The sequence below is a fragment of the Denticeps clupeoides genome, chromosome 8 (assembly GCF_900700375.1).
Source record: "Denticeps clupeoides chromosome 8, fDenClu1.1, whole genome shotgun sequence".
Classification (NCBI taxonomy): domain Eukaryota; kingdom Metazoa; phylum Chordata; class Actinopteri; order Clupeiformes; family Denticipitidae; genus Denticeps; species Denticeps clupeoides.
In genome coordinates, this window is record NC_041714.1 from 19,526,135 (window position 1) to 19,547,721 (window position 21,587).

General features: G+C 46.9%; 1 protein-coding gene across 8 annotated transcripts in view; it reads right to left on the reverse strand.

Annotated features, from left to right (window-relative positions):
- Positions 1 to 21,587, reverse strand: part of ltbp1 (latent transforming growth factor beta binding protein 1) — an 88,604-nt gene that overhangs the window by 16,563 nt on the left and 50,454 nt on the right. For 3 of the 8 annotated variants that reach the window (XM_028988640.1, XM_028988637.1, XM_028988641.1), the window contains exons 10-24: positions 21,162 to 21,284; positions 17,163 to 17,330; positions 16,169 to 16,348; positions 13,918 to 13,940; positions 12,087 to 12,189; positions 11,646 to 11,732; positions 9,773 to 9,898; positions 7,868 to 7,993; positions 6,720 to 6,845; positions 6,302 to 6,421; positions 5,134 to 5,256; positions 4,405 to 4,530; positions 3,979 to 4,104; positions 1,867 to 1,989; positions 1,172 to 1,303 (exon numbers count right to left, since the gene is read on the reverse strand). In XM_028988640.1, coding sequence (XP_028844473.1) covers positions 1,172 to 1,303; positions 1,867 to 1,989; positions 3,979 to 4,104; positions 4,405 to 4,530; positions 5,134 to 5,256; positions 6,302 to 6,421; positions 6,720 to 6,845; positions 7,868 to 7,993; positions 9,773 to 9,898; positions 11,646 to 11,732; positions 12,087 to 12,189; positions 13,918 to 13,940; positions 16,169 to 16,348; positions 17,163 to 17,330; positions 21,162 to 21,284 — 1,812 coding nt within the window. The remainder of the gene's footprint in view (positions 1 to 1,171; positions 1,304 to 1,866; positions 1,990 to 3,978; positions 4,105 to 4,404; positions 4,531 to 5,133; positions 5,257 to 6,301; positions 6,422 to 6,719; positions 6,846 to 7,867; positions 7,994 to 9,772; positions 9,899 to 11,645; positions 11,733 to 12,086; positions 12,190 to 13,917; positions 13,941 to 16,168; positions 16,349 to 17,162; positions 17,331 to 21,161; positions 21,285 to 21,587) is intronic. The other 5 variants (XM_028988644.1, XM_028988643.1, XM_028988642.1 and 2 more) reach the window with 4 other exon arrangements.

A 21,587-nucleotide genomic window follows, 5' to 3' on the forward strand; every position in this document is an offset into this window, starting at 1 on the left:
ATGTCTCACATCAATGGCACCGACCCACGCTCAAGCGCAGTGGCAGACGCTGAGATCTGCCACCCAGCACAGAGGTAAAGGTAGCGACTTCCATGCAACCCACAGGCAGCCTGGCCATCAAACGCAGCTTCCCTGCTGGAGGGGAGATGGCGGACTACAGGAAAACCGAGGCGGGAGCCAAAGCCGAGCTCACAAAACTCCGCCTGAAAAGCGCACCGCTGGATCCGGAGCCAAAACCGGGATGAATATAGGACAAGCAGCCAGACGCCAACAACAACACAGACCCGTCCCAACAGCAACCAAACTAGGCAGGCCGGTCAATCACAGAGTCCAACACACACACACACACACGGGCACACAGACGCGCTGCAAAAAACAACGGCACACGCAGTTCTTCACTACAGCGCAGTGAAAAGCAGGCGGTGCAAGAAAAACAGCAGCATCAGCCACCGCTGAGAAACATCATAAAACCAAAAACAACCCGTTTTTAGACATATGCATGCATCGGACAGCACCATCAAATGTCGCAGCGCGTGTAAGAGGGGAGTACTACTCTGTACTTTATAAAGGTCTTCAGTGCGGTTGAAGCCGGGTTGCGTTGCATTCAAAATGGGCCCAAGCTGTCTCAGTAGGTTGTATTTCAGGTGCTGACTGTATTTTGAGTGAAATGATTTTTGTAAGGTTAATATTAAAATACAGAAGCATAGACCTACTATTAAATACTTTAAACATAAATGCAGCGCTCCATGCCGGAAACGGTGGCAGGACATTATCGCGGAAATACACTGAATGGAAAAGTTGATTTACTGTTTTTAAGTCTAAAGTGGTGACCCTGGAAGGGTTATGGTCTACATGGTATGTTTATAAGAGCAAGATTGGGCCCAGTACTGAATTGTACTGAGTATAGATTTTTCTCTCTTTATTATAATTGTTGTAAAAGCAATTATATTCCTAATATGAATATTATTTATTACTGACTGTCATCCACTGCCAATACCGTAGTAAACACAAACCAAGTGAGGGTATTAAGGATAATAACTATTCTTCATTTGAATAGACAGGAGCTCTGAGGGAACCACTAGGGTGCCTGAATTTGCACCACAGTTTAAGAACCAAGGATGTCGAGGGCGTGGCTATTTCAGGCTGCTGCGGGGCGGCCATGTCGACTCACCCATGCACGCGCCTTGTGGGCCGCGGCTGTGGCCGGGGGGGCAGCTCACCACACAGCTGTACGAGCCAGGTGTATTCTCACACAGCCACGCCCCACAGATGCTGCCTCCCAGCTCCCTGCATTCATCGATATCTGACAAAAACCACAGCCCGTCAGAACACAAATCCAGGCGGAATCCGCCAATCCATTACATCCCCATGAATGATATAATGAGTGTACACAGTGCACATTCTGACTGAAATATATTCAGAATGCAGTAATATGTAACTTGACATATTGTGCAGATGCAGTAATGAATGAAATACATCAGAAATGTTATAATATGATTATTTCACCTATGAACCAAAAGACCCAGATTCAAATCCCACTTACTACCATTGTGTCCCTGAGCAGGACACTTAACCCTGAGTGTCTCCAGGGGGGGACTGTCCCTGTAACTACTGATTGCAAGTCACTCTGGATAAGGGCGTCTGAAAAACACTGTAAATGTAATATAAATGACACTACCCCACATAAATTAATAGAATTTATCTGGGCAACTTATCCATAGACTGTCTTCCAGCAGTGCGGGGGGTCAGGGATACCTTTAGGTTTTGGAATGAAATCTGAGTTTAAGGTTATGATTAGGATTTAGGCGCTAACCGTGCCGCGTGAATCAGCGATGCAATGTGGTGTTGAGCATGAGCGCGTGTTACCCTGGCACGTGTGGTTGGCAGCCTGCAGCCGGTAGCCTCTATGGCAGTGGCATCTGAACGAGCCCTTAGTGTTCACACAGGTGCCACTTACACACACAGTGCCCTCCAGGCACTCGTCCACATCTGCAAGCAGAAATGCACAGAAATGTCAGAAACCTGACCAGCCATGCCGTTCCGTCAATGTGTGGGTGTTTTGCGCTGGATGTGTTCTTGCATTTAAAATCTGTTTATTCTGGCTGCTTTCACTTAAAATGCACAAAGCCATATAGAAAAATACAAAATAGTCATTGCACAGTACTCAGTACAGTGCAATATTTATTTGACTGGATCAAAAGATATTCTAAAAGTACAGGGGGTTCCTGAAAAGCTCCCAGAATCCCCTGTCTGGGTCCTTTGATTCAGCGCCACTACGCTAAGTGCAGAAGTGCTGCGAAGCCCAAAGCAAACAGCAGCCGAGGAGCCGAACCGCCAGGCCTGAGCGAGGGAGGTAGATTAAAGAAGTCAGACAGGTTGTGTCACATATTCCATCAGGACACCCCGGTGACAGCCTGGTGGTCTTTACAGACTCGCGGGATCTCCCATTCACAGAGCTAGGAACAGGAAGTCGGCGGTGACACTCTCTGGCCCCCGAGGAGCCACTGAGATCACAGTCACTCGCGCACAAATACTCACAATCCAGTACAGCAGTTACACGGCGGCTATGTACTGTGTATGCTACACCTCGCACTTCTCAATCACTTTCGATAACCAGTCGTTCCCGAGCAGGGTCGTGTCTCGGGACATGGAGTCGCCAGTTCGCCCAGCTCATGGCAAGTATGTGGAATTATTAAAACGCGCCAGTGTTTTTGAATTGTTACTGCTCTTGGCCTGTTGAAGGACGCTTTAGAAAGACGTTTGGTGTGTTTAACCTGGTGCAACCTCTGATTTGAAGTATTTAAATGAACCATATTTGGCTGTTCTCCGATTCTGTGGTTGCGGTTTCATCTCATATTGCGTTGGACTGAAATATTATGTTAGTTTATCATTGCCCCTACACCTCACAGACATACAAAACACACATTGTGTTAAGGACACTCAGTGAAAGGGCTGAGCTGCGTAGCGCCACGCTGCAGAAAATATTCTCTCTTGTCTAGACAGCAAGCTGAAAGGCTTCCTTCTGCGCGTTTTTTTCTGCTTTTACTGCAGGAATGGGCATTTAAAACAGCTCTGGCACGGGCCGCGCTGGTGGTGGAAAAACAGAAGCAGCATATGGGAAAGGAATTAAAGGCGCTGTCTTCCAGAAGCAACAAGCCCCCGGGCCGGCGAGTGAAAGAAACATGCGCAAGGGACTGAGGCATCAGACAAGCGTTCAATTAGCACATTATCAACGTCAGACATGAATCGGCTGGAAAGTCTAGAGAGCGAAATCTGGGCCGGAACGAAAGAATCTCGCTGGCCGCGAGGGAGAACTCAGGTCTGAATGGTCAAAATCGTTCTAAATGCGCGTGCGTTGTGTTTTTCTAGATGTGAGCGTGTGCACTGCTCTGTTCAGAGAGCACAGCGCCATTTCACCAGGACCCCCCCCCTCCATCTTTAAGGTGGAACTGCAGTGGTGGCCTAGCGGCAGCGGACTCAAGTCTCCAACCGCCAAGGTGTCACCGAGGTCCCCTTGATCAAGGTACCGTCCCCACTGATCTCCAGGCACCTGTCATGGGTTTAATGCAGAGGACGCATTTCGTATTTCAATGACAGTCACTTCACTGGGGTCAGTGGTGGCCTAGCGGTTAAGGAAGCGCCTCTGTAATCAGAAGGTTGGCGGTTCAAATCCTGAGCCAACAAGGTGCCACTGAGGTGCCACTGAGCTGAGCACCATCCCCACACACTGCTCCCCGGGCGCCTGTCATGGCTGCCCACTGCTCACTCAGGGTGATGGGTTAAATGCAGAGGACTAATTTCAATGCGTGCACTGTGTGCAGTGAGAATCCCTTCACTTTAATTTCACTGTCCCCTTCAGAGGGGGACATGCTGCACGTGGAAATCTCACCAATTACGGATATTTCCCCCCAAAACTCGCTGATAATGTGAAAATGTGTAGAAAGGCAGAGAGGGAAGCGGTGTGGGTTTTCTCGGTACCTGTGCAGGTTCTGTTGTCCTCGTTGTACGTGAAGCCCCTGTCGCAGTCGCAGTAGAAAAAGCCCATCTCATTCACACACTTCCCATGAGCACCGCACACGTCGGGATCGTCACACTCATCGATGTCTGCAAGAATATGTGCGCAGCAGATGCGTAAGCACCTCTGTGTCATGACAGAAGCGTTACACTTAAATTAAATTAAATTACACAGCAAATATCTGTGAAGGTTCTCAGCCGTACGGGTCACAGTTATCTCAAAAGAGGTTATTTCACGTTCTTGGAATGGAACGGAAGGGCGAAACGTTGTTAAGGATCCACAACAAGTCCAGTTGCAATACATGGCAAATAATGCAGTATATTGTGTTTATTGCACATTTTTGACTACATCTATCTCTCCTTTTTGAACAAAATAAAAAGAGTCCTCACCCTCGCATCGAATGCCCTCCACCTGCTGAAAGCCCTCGGGGCAGTTGCACGCGTAGGAGCCCATGTTGTTGACGCACGTGGCCAAGGCGTCGCAGGGCGCTGCCACCTCCTCGCATTCGTCCACATCTGCGACCGCAAACACTCGCCATGAGCACGGCCTCCGCCCGTTCAGCCCACACTCTCCTGGCCAGCGGCGGAGGCCCGTTTGGAAGTTTCATTCACCGGCTCTTTTCTTTTTTTTTTGAGTGGGGTTTGTGGGCATCATAAAAACCTGTTGTTTTTATAGGAATATTTATGAAAGCGTGACAGATGGATACCATCTGAGGGGCATCGAGAACGGAGTGTTTTTCTCGGTTTTTACGTGAGCCGCTCCAGCTAAGGTTACAATTAAAACATCACTGCAGTCAAGATATTATGGCTTTTATATTTCTGGTTCACCTCCGTCCTACACTTTCACTGCGACATTTTTAGACATATAGACTGGACACAAGCTGCCAGAACAGATTCCTACTCTACAGATGGGCCCCATTCCTCCAAAATGATGATGGTGGAGATGTTGAGATCTGGTGATGTTTTATAAATCATATTTCATACTTCCATTACATGATTTCCATAACATTTTTCATTAAGACTAGGTCCCTCACTATAACGCCATACTGACCTGCAGTCATATGGGACAGAAAAAGGCCCCAGATGGGAGATTGTGAAAAGCTACAAAATTTTCCTTACCATCACAGTCCTGACCGTCGGAGGACGTCTTGAACCCGGCGTCGCAGACGCAGGCAAAGGAACCCTCCGCGTTCTGACAGTGACCCCGCGTGCACACCTGCTCGTCCTGGCACTCGTCCACGTCTGCCACGCAAGAGACACGGGGTCACGCTGAGAAACGCGATCTATCTAATCTCCGCAAGAATTCAGTCAACGGAAGCCGTCTGGGACAGCAGACTAGTTTCAATAAATATTTCACACAGCAGCGCATCGAACTGAAAGACAATCTGCGAGGAGCAGAGTGACAGAGTGCTTCTGGATATATAACACCTGATATTAGATTCTGGACAAAGAATAATTATCAAATTAAGGCTTATTTATTCACGTGGATTCTGTGAACCTGAGCACTGTGTCAAAGGTCAAATGTGAGCAAATACATAATTAATAAACATACTGGGGTTTCCATGCAAAAGTAACCCATGTACATTTTATACTTAGAGTCTGCTAATAAAAAAACTTATAGCTCCCACTAGCTAGACATTACAGTGACTGTATTAGTTATTTTAACAAAGAGAAGTGTGAAAGAGTGTTTATTTAGCTGCGTTTTCTATTTACTATTTAGAAGAAGTTAAAGGTCCCATGACATTATTTTTTTTTTTTGCTTTTATTGGTCCCCTAATACCGTATCAGAAGTCTCTTTCTGAAATTCGGCCTTGGTGCAGAATCCAGAGCCTTGGTGAGATCCAGTCCCACAATGAGATTTCCCAGGATGCGCCGTTTCGGTGTCTGTAGCTTTAAATGCTAAAGAGGACCACAGAGGCGGGACGAGGAGGAGGACAGCCAATAGAAGTAGAGGAGGCATTCGCGGAAATTATGTCATCAAGACCATTCACCAACCACAATGTTTGGTGAAGACAAGAAGTCGTGTCAACATTTTTCCAGAATTTTCCAGAATTCATGCTCATTTTCACATCCATTCACAGAGCAACTGCACTGCTTTGCACGTTTGGAAGCCATGGTGGGTAATTCTCTGGGTGGACAAAGCATGATAAATCGGAGGTAACCTTTCCCCTTATGATGACATGAGGGGACAAATTCCAGATTCCAGATCAGGCCGTCTGAATAATCTCACTAAGTGAAATTTTCATGATAGGGGACAGAGTTGATGTTGCCAGACCCAGACACTCACCCAGACACTGGCCATCCCTCCCCTGGAAGCCCAGAGGGCACGGCTCACAGGCGTACGAGCCGGGTGTGTTCGAGCACAGGGCTGAGGGGCAGACGGTCCTGTCCAAACACTCATCGATATCTAGACAGACGAGAGCAGAGACACAGTGAGAAGGAGGGAAAAAGAGGTGGTAATTAAAATGATGGTGGTAACTGAAATGCTGCTTATGCTTAATCAATATTCATTAGGGATTTGGAAATTCTGGTCTCTTACCAATACTGATGTTCAAAATAATTTTTGTCTGTTTTAAATATGGGCAGTTTTAATATTACTGGTGAATATTAGTCAAGGAGGTTGATGTACAGCTGATTTAGGGGTGCATCCCTACTTCTAATAGCACTGTGTACTCTGACATGTACTAATCTGACATGTGCGGTACCTTCACATTCACCACTCTGGCTCATCTTAAAGCCCGGCTGGCAGTAGCGGCATGTGAACGAGCCTTGAGTGTTCACACAGAAGCCTCCGTCAGAACACACTCCAGGGTTCAGACACTCGTTCACATCTGAGCGAATGGGAAGAAGACAAGAGAGGAAATGAGACTGAGGGAACCGTTCAGAAGTTCCCATTTCGTTTGATCGCTAATCTCGAACCACCCCAGGGGAGCAGGGGAGAGGGCGATAAAAAACCTTAAAGAGCGGTGCCCATGGCTTCCTGTGGGGATCCTGGGAGAGATTTCCTTGCAGGAGGCATTACAGAAGCAGACAGAGGGACACGAACACACACTACACAAACAAACAGGAGTTTTGTGTCTAGGATACTGTCTCCGTGGCAGAGAAACCAAACACCCCCCATGAGTGGGTGGATATTCAAAAGAGTGACATGCCTACTTCAGAGCATCTCCGTTCATATTGGTTACATATATCCAGTAACTACTAATTGCAAATAAAGTCCTTAACAAACTGGAGAAAAGGAACATTTCTAGCCTGCATTTTGAGCTGGAACAGCTTTTGATCTTCACATCCTGTCTTAAGGGGCATATGGCTGGTTTTAACAGTAAAAAGTGTTGTTGAGCACCAAGCTTTCTTTATTCTGTGCTCTACTTTGAAACTTCTAATAGTCACTTGTTTCTGTTTCATGTCCCAAGCAAGAATTAGCAAAATCTTGAGGAACACTGTGCATCTGCACGAGCGAAGCTATATTTCCCATCCTAACGCAACAGCCCTGATTAGAAGTGTTCCAAACTGTCCTGGATACTCATCACGGTTCCACTTTCTTCCCCCACAAACCTCGGTTTCTCTCATTTGAAACAGCCTGACCTCTAACTCCATAAATCATAGCGAAGACATTATTTAGATCGGAGATGGTCAGGCTGATTTATCCAAATGTCTGTTAAATTAGACATACTGTGGGACACGCCCAAATTTATTACTCTTACACGGAATTTCTCAACAAGAAATGGGAGACGGCAAAACCAGCAGAATGTGTTGGTCAACCTCAACGTGACCAGGAACCCAAGAAGGGCTCTGCTGTCACTAATGCCCTCATTCTGGGTGTGTGAGTGGCCGAGGGTGAAATGTATTTTACCAACGCAGCTGGTGCCCTCTTTATCCGTCTGGAAGCCGTGTTGGCACACGCACCGGAAGCTTCCGAGAGTGTTCCTGCAGCGCCCACCAGAGCAGGGGAGTGGCCTCTTGGCACATTCATCAACATCTGTTAACACCAAGGACATTGAATAATCAGACGCATAATAACCAGACTGGAGACCTGGCGCGGGAAAAACCTTCCCTACCTTTCCTACTGTAACGCATTCAAATTTAATGAGGCCAAAAGCTGCCATTGAACCACAAAATCTGCAACTGCAACTATTTATTTCTTTTGACTTGTGATTAAAGCATCGGCTAAAAACAATACCTATATTAGGTATTGCAGTTAAGTTGATCAGCATCCCAAATGATGACATGCGTGTCACGACTGGGCGCAGCTGGGCTCACAGCCTGCACCAATCAGCCTGATCTAATCACGGAGAGCTGCATCCGTGATCAGAGCCCGGTAAAAGGGAAGAGACTTCAGCAGAGACCAACGCTGCTGCATTAATGTGGAGAGACTGTCCTTACCTTCAGCCTTCAATTATGTTGTGTTCTCCTGACAAACTAGTCACATGCCTCAGGGTTGTTTTCAGAGGCAGTCCATCCTTCCCAACAGCCACCTGTACCAGCTCCCCGATTATGCCCCCCATGTTTTACGCATGCCCGCCAACGCCTGAAGTAATGAGCTCTGCCGACTGCAGGACCAGGTGAGCATGCCACACCATCAGCAGCCTCCAATTCCTACAATGGGGGGGTGAGGAAGAGGTAGCCGGTGAGCAGGGCAGGCCAGGCGTAAGCCTGAGTCAGTCCCTAGGGTGGCAGGTGGGCCTCTAGCAGAGAGGGTCCGCATGTCTCTCTCTCCACTGGAGGCAGGGACGTTCAGTGGCAGGGGCTGCATGGGACCAGAAGGTTCGGCCCTCCGGTACAGTACACCAGAGGGTTCAGAACCGCCTCCTTGCCAGATGCATGGAGGGATGCTGGAGACTCCAGCAGAGATGTGCAGTGGCAGGGTCTGCACGTGCTCAGACAGCACCACCCTGCGGTTTGGTAAGTTGCCTCTGGGCGGTCCGGGACCGCGTCCCTGGGGGTGGCAGAGAGCAACGCAGACAGCATCAACAGGGACGTGGCACTGCCCCCAACGGTAAAAGTTCTCTAGGCAGTCTGTAGGCGTAGTCAGTGCAGATTTCCTGATGTGCCTGGATGGTGCTGAATGATTTCTGGGGGCCAACCAGAAGGTCCGGGAGGACCAGTAGTGCCCACAGCGCTGAAGCCCTGTGGTTGACGACACCTTAACCAGTGTTTTTGCCTGGGCCCTTCGGGCGTAGCCCTTGGCGCTGTCACTGCTGGGAGAAGCTGGGCTCACAGCCTGCACCAGTCAGCCTGACAACAGGGCTCTAATCATGCCGATTAGGCATTCATGATTAGAGCCCTGTAAAAAGGATTGTACTGTTTTCCTTTGTTCTGGCTGATATGCCTGTTTCCTTTTATTAAAAATCCTTTGACATGTCCTGCTCCATCGCTTCCTTTCCAGTTCAGCCCTCAGTCGTGATAATGTGCCACATTTAAAATTTCATTAATATAAGATTCTCAAAACATGCCACAAAGACATAAAATGCATTTGAAACTGTGGGTACCATTTGGGGAAAGCCTTTATGGGATTCTGAGCTAACTTCCAGTTCTGCCTTGGAGCCACATGAAGGCAGTCTTTTGATTTATTTTAATCTAAACCATCCGGATAGCATTTAACCCAAATAATCTTAATAAATGCCTGACTTTTTGGATTTGTACAGAGATGTTGAAAGATAAGATAAGGCTTGCTATCTTGTGGAGGGCTATATTTCAGAATTATGGCCGTACGTCAGAACAGCATCATTGTGCTGCCCTCGAACAGACAGACCCTCACCTACACAGGTTGCCTGCTCTCGGTCCAACTGGTAGCCATCATCGCAAACGCAGGTGTATCCCTCCTCTTGGTTGTAACAGACGCCGGGCCCACATATTTCGGGGCTCAGCTGGCACTCATCTACCTCTGAGAGAAAGAGATGGAGGCAGTCAGCAGGCAAACCTAAGTCAGAAACAACATTTTTGGAGAACGTTCTCATAGTGGTATTCTGAATATCTGGCCCCTGTGTCCTGGGTGTATAACAATGTTTACCTGTACTTGATACTGGAATGCAACATGACTGCGGAATTTAATATGGCATATAATCTTCATACTGACACTGGTGCACTGGAGTTATTCTTGACTGCTCCCACAGACTGCTAGGATATCAACAAGGTCATGCAGTATTTACAATTGTAAAAATTTGTTGGCATCATGTTATTATGATTTTTTTTGTTTTGTCTTTTTAGGTTTTATAAGTTGCTCCTGGTTGCAACCAAAGTTTCCCAAAAGTGAATTCTGTGAATTCTAGTCATTCATAAGTTTGTTTATAGTTCCCAACAATGTCACTGCTTTCAAATTGAGAACTGGAAGAGTTGGAGGGAACCAGAAAAACATATCGGAAACCTATAAAGTATTATATACCCATTTGCCTGTTCAACAGCAGCATGAAACCTCAGTTTCACTGCAGAAAAAATGACAGAAGAGGAAGACATTCTCCTGTGAGGTGTGGATCAGAATATTTTTGTTGATCAAGAACTAAAGTCAGTGATAAAAATGCATCAGACGTCATGAGCCAAAATGGAGCAACCCTGCATAACAAACAGTAATTTCTGGCCTAGGGACATCAAGCACTGTGTGATCTTTAAATAGTCTAATAGATAAGGGATTCTACTAGCGGACGAGGGAAGGGGGCACTTTTTAAAACGCTGGCATGGACTGGAATAATTACGCAGCTTAGTTTACACACGGTCTGTCATCAGGAATCCTCATAACATTTCTGTGGGCTCTTAATAACGTGTCACCTTCCCCAGAGAGCTGGGCCGAGAGAGATGTCTGGGGTTTTGGATATCCGCCTAGCAAACAGAACCAAAATATCCTTGTGGGCTCCGGATTGGTTCCCAGGTCTTTTTTTTCCAGCGCTTCCTCGGTAAGAGGCCGAGGCTCTTCAGCCAACCCCCTGGAATCTTGGCCCTCCTCCACCGTACCATCATGCCTACCGAAATAAGAATCGCGTGGCAGGGCCAGAAAAATTTGTTGCCTAGCAACAGCATGGCACCAACTGATCTGCAGCCCTCCTAGGTGCACCCAATTCCCCTATACCATTCCCAAAGAAAACCACCGCAACAGGGTCTAAAAGGAGAGTCTGAAACACAAACTCCAAGGGGTCAAGAATGGGAGCCATCATATTTATTGGAGCAGTGGGAATGTTTGTGGGGTTTTTTCTACTGACTGTTGTTGCTCTGAGGACAGACAGGGTGCCGCGCTGTAAGGCCTGGATCTTTATCGCAGTGTAACTCGGGAATCCTAAATATAGCCCCGCCCAAAATATTCCCAGAGGGTGGACACGAGCACAAGGATGAGAGAGGAAGGGCAGGAAGTGCAAATTTCCTTGATCTGTCCTCTACCCGTGAAGAATTAAGAATTATGTTTTTTTTTGTATTAATGTAGAAGGTTTTTGGTAAGTTTAGGTCATTTGAAGTTTTTACGAACGTGACTAGTTTTAGTATTAGTTTGTCACATATTAGTAGAAAACTTGCAATAAAATTGATAAAACAAATCAGAAGAAAGCTGTAATCTGAAACTGTATTTTTGAAGATTGTCTTGTCTCCAATGTTCATCAATGTTCTTTTGATAATTTTGCTTACTGTAATAACTTTATGGGCACACTAACCTGCTAACTGGGTAGGAGCAATGCCCTGGCCAGCACTGGATGGCAGGATTTCCACTGGCATTGGAGGCGACGTCTTCTCGACAACCTCTGAGGGGCAGGGGGAACATGAGGAGAGAAAGAGAACGAAAATGGGTGAGAGGCCCTTCTATTTGAAGATTATTATTGAAGGGGTTTGGAGCTAACAGTAATTCAGAGGCTTTTGGCAATCAAGTGTTAGGAGAATTATTTCATTGCCCCGCCCCAAAAATGAATTCAGTCTAGACCAGTGTGTTGCCACTTAATCTAAATTAGGCTCTAATTAGTGCAAATATATGAGCCCCGATCCACCAGTACGGCCTTTATTTACATAGGTCTGATATACAAACACTGAATCAGTCGAGGAAACACAATGCAGTGGACAGGAGAGAGAGAGAGAGAGATGGAGAGAAGGGGGTCAGACACCTGGGAAGGCCAGCTCCATCCGGACACTAGAAACCCCAGGTGAGAGCTGTGGCTGTCCAGGCTCAAAAACTGATCTACTATTATCACCATGAATAACAAGCTCCTTCAATGACAAAAGACACAAAAGACAGAGATGAAGTCAAATGGATTCCAGAGCTGTTTACTATCATGAGAGTGTTCGCTCATTGCTGACCACTTTATTAGAAATGCCTACCTGTAGCACCTGTACATGCCAAGTTAAGACACTACAGCCCAGTCATTGTCATGTGCAGCTTTAATTAATGCTAGTGGACCACCCTCAAGCAGAATTCTGGCACCCCCCAACACAAAACCCCTGCAGAACGTCATGGTCACTGCTCTGTTGAGAATGGTCTCATTAAATCAGAACAGCAGTGGTCCTATGTGTTCAGCAGGAAATTGGCTGTATCTAGGTTTTCTTTAAAAAAAGTGACCAGGGAGAGCTGGTACAAGACAAATAAAGGTGTTTCTAATAAAGTGAGCACAAGTATGTGGCCTGGGCATTGTTTTTTTTTTGTGAAGCAGAGGCTGCTTTTGTACTCATCATAGCCCATGCAGCATGATCATGCCTCGTTTCTCGGCTGGACGGGAAATAAAGGGCACAGAAACAGGAGAGCGGGCAAGGCGGACGAGAAGCGAGCCGTTTCGCACAGTCAGAAGTGAACTTATAGGGGTGGTGGTAGCCTAGTGGGTAACACACTCGCCTATGAACCAGAAGACCCAGGTTCAAATCCCGCTTACTACCATTGTGTCCAATGTAAATGTGAATGTAAATGTAAACTTAGATCTAGATGAATAATAATTCAAAATATTCACAAACAATTTGCTGCCTACATTTTTGGTTGTAAATGTTGATTTTTGCAAATGAAATAAAAACTGCACATCTAGACAAGGATGAAGACGCCCTGGATTCACACGAGTTGTGTCCATCTCTCCTGTACTGTGAGTATCATATCATTTAGATAGGCATTAGGCTCAGGAAATGGATCAAAATCTGAGCAGATGTCTAATATGTAAGGTAGACAGTGTTCCATAACAGAATTTATGGTAGGCCTGGAACCTGAAAGAATTTAAATTAGCATTCGTGTGGAACTCTACCATGTCCACTCCAAACAGGAGCAAATAAATGAAACTTAAATGAAGTGAGTGTGTCCTCATGGCTTCATCACTGAGCAGTGCCATTTCCTCTGAGCTCTCAAGGCTGCGTGCTAAACGAGAAAAATGCAAATGTTGATCGTGACCATCGGGCTGAATTGCCTTTTTATAGGAAACACTGTGATGATATGTGTGATCATTTGTAGATGAATATCATTCGCTGCTGTTTGATGAGGATCAAAGGTTCCGATGAAAAGAAATTGCTATCTCATCCACAATTTGTGTTTCCGGGGACTGCTGCAAAGGGTTGGTTTTTATGTTAACCTGACAGACTTTCATGGTCAGTAATGTGCGAGCTGTCATGCTCTTCTTGAAAAAGTGGAACAGGCTGAATCCACTTCTATAAAGACCTTATAATGAGAACACAGACGTCCAAAAGGGCATTCAAATCCCAGCAATTAAATCTGTTTCTGCTGTTAGGCCAAAACAGAAATAACCAGTGCTGTCCTGATGTTAGCACAGTGTAGAAGACAGCGGAGCATGAATTCATCTCAGTCATGCAGTGGCGATAGCCGACCTCATGCACTCTTGTCTGCCGCAGCTCCTACTGCTTGGCGCCACAGAGGAAGTGGTGAAGTCATGATAAAGAGGCACAGCTGCATGCATGCTGGGAAGCTGCAGCTCCGATAAGACATATGGGCCGTGAAAAGACACCTACCTGCTCTGGAGCTGCTGTTACTACTGCTCACAAAAAGTGGCAAAAACAAAACAAACCGAAAAAACCCATAAAGTATCAGAAAAGTATCAGAAACAAACTCCAAAAATACCCTACATAACCCCTTTATAACATCCATAATGAATGCAACATTTTGGTAGAGCTGAGCTTTAACAGACTAATTGCTGGCTTATAATGGAAACCCACCAAATCTCAACCCATTCGAATTCAGCATCCACCGAAATCCGAGCGGAGCCGAGCGGATGGGATTTGGATTGGATTTTGTGGAGCTCATTATGCTTGTGCCGACGTCCATCCTGTCTGTAAAGGTGCACAGTGTGCAAACAACAGAAACCCATATTGTCATGATCCGGTCCAGCACAGGCTACTCCGGGTCCGGAGTTTCCTGTTCGTCATGTGTAATGTTTCCTAATCGTGTTCACCTGTGTGTGAGTGTATAAATCTATCCTGTTTGTGTCTGTTTGCCGTCGGGTCGTTGTTTGGTGCGTATGCGTCCTCCTTCCTCGCCATCGTGACAGAATGACCTGGACAGATTTGGACGTCGGGAGGACAATTCCATGTACATTTACAGCATTTATCAGACTCCCTTATCCAGAGCGACTTACAATCAGTAGTTACAGGGACAGTCCCCCCCTGGAGCAATTTAGGGTTAAGTGTCTTGCTCAGGGACACAATGGTAGTAAGAGGGATTCGAACCCGGGTCTTCTGGTTCATAGGCGATTATGTTACCCACTAGGCTACTACCACCCTATGTATGGACTTCCCCCTACGCCGCAGTCTCGTCCGGATTCCAGCGACGCACCTCCGCTAATTGCCAGTTCCCTACCAAGATCCTGCCATGTTGTTATCGTTTCCCCAAGCATGACAGACTCTCGACGGCCTACGAAAGGTACCGTGGGATCTGTCACGCTGTCCATGTTTCCCCTGGCGATTCCAAAGGCGGGGAGCACCGACAAATTCGTGTGGCCGGACCTCGGCGGTATACGAAACAGTCCGTGGGGTCGAGGAGACCCGTCGCACAGTTCAGGTGCTCCCGGCGATAACCGAGAGGTTATCCCGCTGGGAAGTCTGCCGGAGCGGCAGGCTGTGGACGGCGGACAGGATGCCGGTCCCCCACGGATGAGCCGTGCTTTGGCCCGGGCCTGAAGCCGCCAGTGGAGGGGAGCCACCACCCGTCCTTATGGACTTCCTCCCCCCTTTCATGGAACGTTTTGATTTGCACGGGAGTCGTGCCTAGGAGGGGGGGTGATGTTATGATCTGGTCCAGCAGGGGTTACTCATATACAATTATATTATTATATACAACAGAACAGAAAACCCATATATACACACACACATATCTATGGGTTTCTGTTGTTTGGACACTGTGCACCTTTACAGACAGGATGGACATCAGCACAAGCATAATAGGACCTATTTTCTTTTTTACCACCTCCTTCCGTGGGACGGCCAAGGAAAGGCAAGCGCATATTATGAAGCTATCACCTTCCACTGTCTCCAAAGTCAGTCAGGACAAAGAAATACGATCTCACTCTGAGCTTTGGTACAGACGTTAATTAGCAGACAAGGACACCCTTTCATTAAATAAAGGAAGGGGGGACGCTGGCTAAAAAAAACCTCCTTATTTTATGTCTTAAATCTGGATCGTATTTTTTGCTCGGGTGGGGGGAACACCACACAAGCAGGGCGGGTGCCAATCCTTCCTCGTCCTCTGGCAGCTGGAGGACGATGGCTCAGGGTGGGCTGATCTTTAATGCGGGTCCTGCCCTCTCTGGACACCCGGACTTTCTCCCATGCCACTAATGCCATTCCATCCTCAAGTGGTGTTAAACAGCAATTTGGTTGACTTTGCCAGTTCTCTCTATCTTTCTCTCTGAATGACAAGAGTGTCCTGATTACTGCTGAAGATAACATCTCTTTCATGGCATCCGGGTTTGTGGGGACACATGTGAGGCGTCTTTGTTGTCAGGAATGAATTGAGTATCAGGGAAGGTTTCCACTAATTTTCTATCCAACATAGAAACCCTGCTGTTTTCACTCGTTGGCAAAGAGAAGGTTGCTCAGCTTTGTTTTTGAGGCTCTTCAGAACATGGACAGAGATGTCTAAGAGATGTCCATTTGTCCGAGAAACAAAAACATCCTGTCTTCCTGTAATCGCACCCCGTCGCCCGACTGCTGGATCTGCACCTCGGTCCGCGTCCCTTGTGCAAGACTAGGCGGCCACATAACTCACCTGGTAAGTCTGGAAGCTGCCTTTCAGTGACGCTCAGCGCCTCCACTGGTCTGTGGGCCGTGGGCAGGGGCAGCGGTGGCAGCACTGGCTCCTGGTAGGTCGGCCGGTTTATTGGTTTGGGCTTGATGGGCCCTGTGACGTGGTAACCCATTCCACCCGGACAGATCTCTTTGAACGCAGCTGAGAAACGGGGGAAAGATGCAGTAGATGGATGGGGTTTTAATAACCTGAATGATCTGCATTTAACTGACAAGGGAAACATTGAAATCTGTCACTCTATACGCGTCTGTGTTTAAAGATGGAATTTCTGGCGCTGCATATTTGTCTTTACTCCTCCTGCTGGCCTTAGGATCCTCCCAAAAATCCCGCCCCTTAAATTCTAACAGATGTCAGCACTTTCTCTTCAAATGCATATCAGGATGCATTTCTATTTTGAATTGTAAACCGAAACCCCCTGCACTGCAGCCTACACACAATCATTGTGAGATCATTAATGATCTGTTTCGAATTGTTTTAAATCCCGTTACAGGATTCCCACCGAGTTCCGTTTACTAAAACCAGTTTTGTCAGGTGGATGCCGAAAATCACCCGACAAATATTCGCTTCACCCGTCGAAATGATTCGAAGAACAAGAAGAATTGGGCTGTCAGCACCGGCCAATCACAATTAAGCATGCAGAAGATTCATATATGATCATCCTGCAAATCTGAAATATATCGCCATTTAATCACTTCCCTAGCTACAACATCACTTCAGAACAAAAAAACACACCCAAGTTCGCAAACACACACACACACAGACACACACAGTATCTCCAGGCGTGTTTGAGGGCGAGGTGTATGCACATGTGTGTACGTGTTTCCATTGTAAGACAGAAGCCTCTACGAAGCGACGGGGGAGAGGTGCACGGCAGGAGTTTCCCTGGGACATGACGGTGGGGGGGGCAGGCAGGGCATGGCGTGCGGTTTGGGGTCGGGGAGGTTCCGGGGCTTACCTGTTCCGGGCAGAGGGCACTTGTCGCAGCGAGGACCCCAGGCTTTCCCTACACTGCAGCAGCACAGCTGCTTACTCAGCTGCGTGGACACCGGGTGCAAGCACTGCTTCCCCATACCGACCAATCGGAAACAAGAGCCCTTTTCCTCAGGTGGGGCAGGGGTGTTGGCTGGAGACGTAGAGGGAAGGGGAGGGTGCCGGTGTGTAACACAGAAAGGAAAGAAAACAGAAAAAGAGAGAGAGAGAGAGAGAGAGAGAGAGAGAGAGAAGAATCCCTTCACCGTTAGAAAACATGACATTCCCCACCACCTCCGGCTGAGAGAAATAAAAGCAAATCTGCAAACTATGCTGCCCAGTGGAATTAAAGTGGGACAGACTACAAGCAGCATCGACTGTGGTCTTCTGTCAAAAATGCCTTGGTCCAGGTGAGGAGAAACAGCTGCTGCACCACATCAAGGAATTTTTGTCAAACACACACAGCTCTAAAACTACAAATGCACACACAATAGCAGGACAAAGCTGATCTAAGTGTATGTGTGTGTGTGTGTGTGTATGTGTGTGAGAAGAGAGTGGTTGTTCAATTGGGTGCTGCAAAACTACTATGTCAGGATGACATGTTCATTCACTGGAACCGCAATTAAACAAAATCTACAGATATACAGGATGATGGGTGGCAAATTGTACTACTTAGACAAGCTGATGTTCCTGACAATGACCTCCAGCAGTGTCATCCTGAGTCACCTGGGCATGAGTTACAGACGTCCCTCTCTTATCTCGCACTACATATCACGCTCTCCCATTCAACCACATTTTAAATGCACTCTAATAGACAGGCAGACAGAATTAACGAATTGTTGTACACTGTGATTAATTGAGATTAATTGAGACATGGGCCATAAATGTACGCTCAGATGTAGGCTTCCACGGAAGGTCTTCCTATTCACTTTGAATGGGGTGACATCATGCATCTCTGAATTGTGGGTGGCAGGATGTTAGCACACATCAGCACTCATTCTTAATAAACGCATCCGTTCATTCTTTACCTCTTCACTCGCGGTACTCATCCGAGCCCACGTGAATACCTACGCGACACTTTTTTGAGTACCACTTGTCCACTGGGCATCAAACTGCTTTCTTTCGCTCGTAGGTATTGTGTTCACGTAGGTAGTGGGGCAGTGGTGGCCTGACGTTTAAGACAGCGGCCCCATAATCGAATCTCGATCTGCCGAGGTGCCACTGAGGTGCCACTGAGCAAAGCACCGTCCCCACACACTGCTCCCCGGGTGCCTGTCATGGCAGCCCACTGCTCACTCAGGGTGATGGGTTAAATGCAGAGGACAAATTTCACTGTGTGCACCATGTGCTGTGCTGCTGTGTATCACATGTGACAATCACTTCACTTTCACTATCACTGCACTTTCACTAATTTGAGCATCATTAAGAATAAATGATTTTAGGGCAGTGGTGGCCTAGCGGGTTAGGAAGCAGACGAAAGAGATTTTGGGTTCAAGAGCAAGCTGTCACAACCATCAACCATCTGAATGCATTAATGCAACACGCAAGGAGGTTTGAATATTAGAAGTTAATTATGAAAACAAATTGGCCTTTTTTATATATTACCTATATCCAATCGAATGATCATCATTTAAGGCAATTAGCCCTACTCCAAACTAATTTAAAAGCAGGAGACGTTCGCATTTGAAACAATTCTGTCCTGTGTAGAGTAAAAACAACAGCTTCTCTTTAAATAATGAAATAAATGAAAGGCCAAAGCAACTTGTTCCAAATTTCTAATTTGACCAACATTTTCCCCCAGAGGAAGACAGCATGTCGCATTTAAATTCATCAAAGCAGGCATAGCAGTCTCCTCAGGTTACCAACAGGCCTGCACTAAGACACTGAGGTGTGTGTGTGTGTGTCTGTGAATAAATGTGTGTTTTGTTTTCTTTTAATGTGTGTATTTGAGTAGGGACCTGAGCAGGCCACGGCTGTCATTTCAAACCGACTGCGAAAAGCGTGATGGCGCCTGGGAGTCTCGTGCCTCTCCAAAGACACACAGGGGAAATCGACCCTGACAGGCAGCAATCACACATCCCTCGTCCCCCTACCCATGTCTGCACCCCACCTCAAACTCCCAAAGGCAAGCCAGGTTAATTAATGTGAGAAGAAGGCGTCACCATGGTGGTTGAGAAAGGAAACGCCCCAAGGTGGAACCACAACTCCTACACAACTACAAACACTAACTATAAAATCTGTACTACTACCGCATCACGGCCACTAAACACCCACACAAATATGACTTAATGTCACAATAGCACAAATTCAAAAACCATAAAAGGCCGTCTGCGCCAAGACTTACAGCTCCAAATTGGTTGCCAAGGTAACTCTTTTGTCAATTTACATTAACTTACATTTCCGTTATTATCAGCATCAACTTCGTTCAGGTTGGTACACGCCCACTTCGCGTTGCCAATTTGCTGACAGTCCATTTCTGGTGGCCTTAGTCTCTTCCTGTCTGTGTGTGTATATGAGCATCCATCTAACTTGATCCCTAGGGGCAAAACCTGAGCAGCCTGTATACCGTCAAAACTTGCAGGTTTGTGTTAACTTCCAGGGTGCTGACATTGGCCAATCCCATTAACAACGAATTGGCAAGACCCAAGCCGAAACCACCCTTCAGATACTTCTCTCGCTTGTGGCATGTTAGGAAGTGGTGTCCATTCTGCCTCTGTTTTGGCACCTATGTGGTGGAATGAATGTCCCATAGATGTCACCGAGTGTCTTAAAATCCTACCTGTTTTAGAACTATTTAACTTATCCTACACACCAGTGCCAAATGGTGTATATATACATGTAAATGATTGCAAAAAGACCAAAAGATCCTCATACGAGTAATTAATATATAATAGTGATTAAACAACAGCCATGATTCATTGATGCTTATGGGGCTGTGTGTAATTACATTGATGAGCGAGGAGTAAATCTGCATCATGCAGTCAAGTTTAGAACTTGAGAACTTGCACCAGACCCAAATTTAAAGAGAGCAGGAAGTCTAGACGCAGCCAGGCCGAGCTCCCATGAGCGGCGCGAGTGTGAGAACGCGGGCCTGCAGACGGGTTCGGCGTCCTCAGAACGAGACGACCACGGGCCTTCTCCTCAGCAGAGCTCGTGATGTTGATGAATGGCCGTTCGGATCTCATTAGCATTGAGGTAAACAGCCGGGGAAAGGGCAGCGCTTGCTACAGAGGTCTTGATCGAGCGGCGCGAAGGTGGAGGGAGAGGCACCGCGGGGATCTGACAGCTGAAACTGCCTCTCACCGCGCCTAAAGGCACCAAATCTGACAAATGTTCCCATCCTGGACAGATGGTGTAGTACATCATTTCCTGGCAGATTTCTCTTCAGCTTCCTAAAGGGCCTTTGTGCAAACTTCAGTCTAACACTTTAAATGCAGAGTGATGTTCCTGAAAATAAAAAAAAATCATAACACACGCACACACACACACACACACACACACACACACACACTGCCGCACTCACTAATTAATTGTCTATTTTGGAACTAGTGCTAGGCGGAGCAATACTTGCTAAGCGCGGGGCATGTTTGCTCGTGTAAGATCTAAGCACGTACATCAATAAATAGATAAAACAAGAATGAAACACAATCTTTAATGATTTATTTATAAATGACCCAGAATAAGGAAGTAGCAGGCGTGAGAGGTGGCGATCATCAGGCTCCTCCCATTTTAAGCTGCTTATAAAACCATGGATTTTCTTCTCTGATACAGATTACCACCAAGTGCATCTTCCTTGTTTCACCTATTTATGTACATCGTGAGGACGTCTTAACTTACGCTAGTGGAAAGTGCAAAGTGCTTAACCACAAGTGTTATATAAGCCCACATATTACACCTTACCTGCAGTGTCCAGATGAGTGAAACACACACACACACACACACACACACACTAGCATAGATGAGGCGAGGGGAGAGAAGTTCTTACGGATGCAGCCGGTGAGGGAGGAGTCGGGCATGAATCCCGGCCTGCAGATGCAGCGGTAGCTGCCGTGGGTGTTCATACAGTCGCCATTCGGACACACACCCTGAATGAGACACTCGTTTATGTCTGGAAAATACAGTGAAGAAAAACGAGTAAGAAATACACCACGTGCACGCAAATGTTACAAATCCATTTTCTAAACCTGCTTCGTGTTTTGCATCATCATCAGTGCACCAACTGGCGATCAGGGCATCTAGAAGACTAGAAGGCATCCCTGGTGGTCTAGTGGTTAGTTTAGGGTCAGCGGTGGCCCAGTGGTTAAGGAAGCGGCCCCGTAATCAGAAGGGTGCCACGAGCAAAGCACCGTCCCCACACACTGCTCCCAGGGCGCCTGTCATGGCTGCCCTCTCACCAAGGGTGACGGTTAAA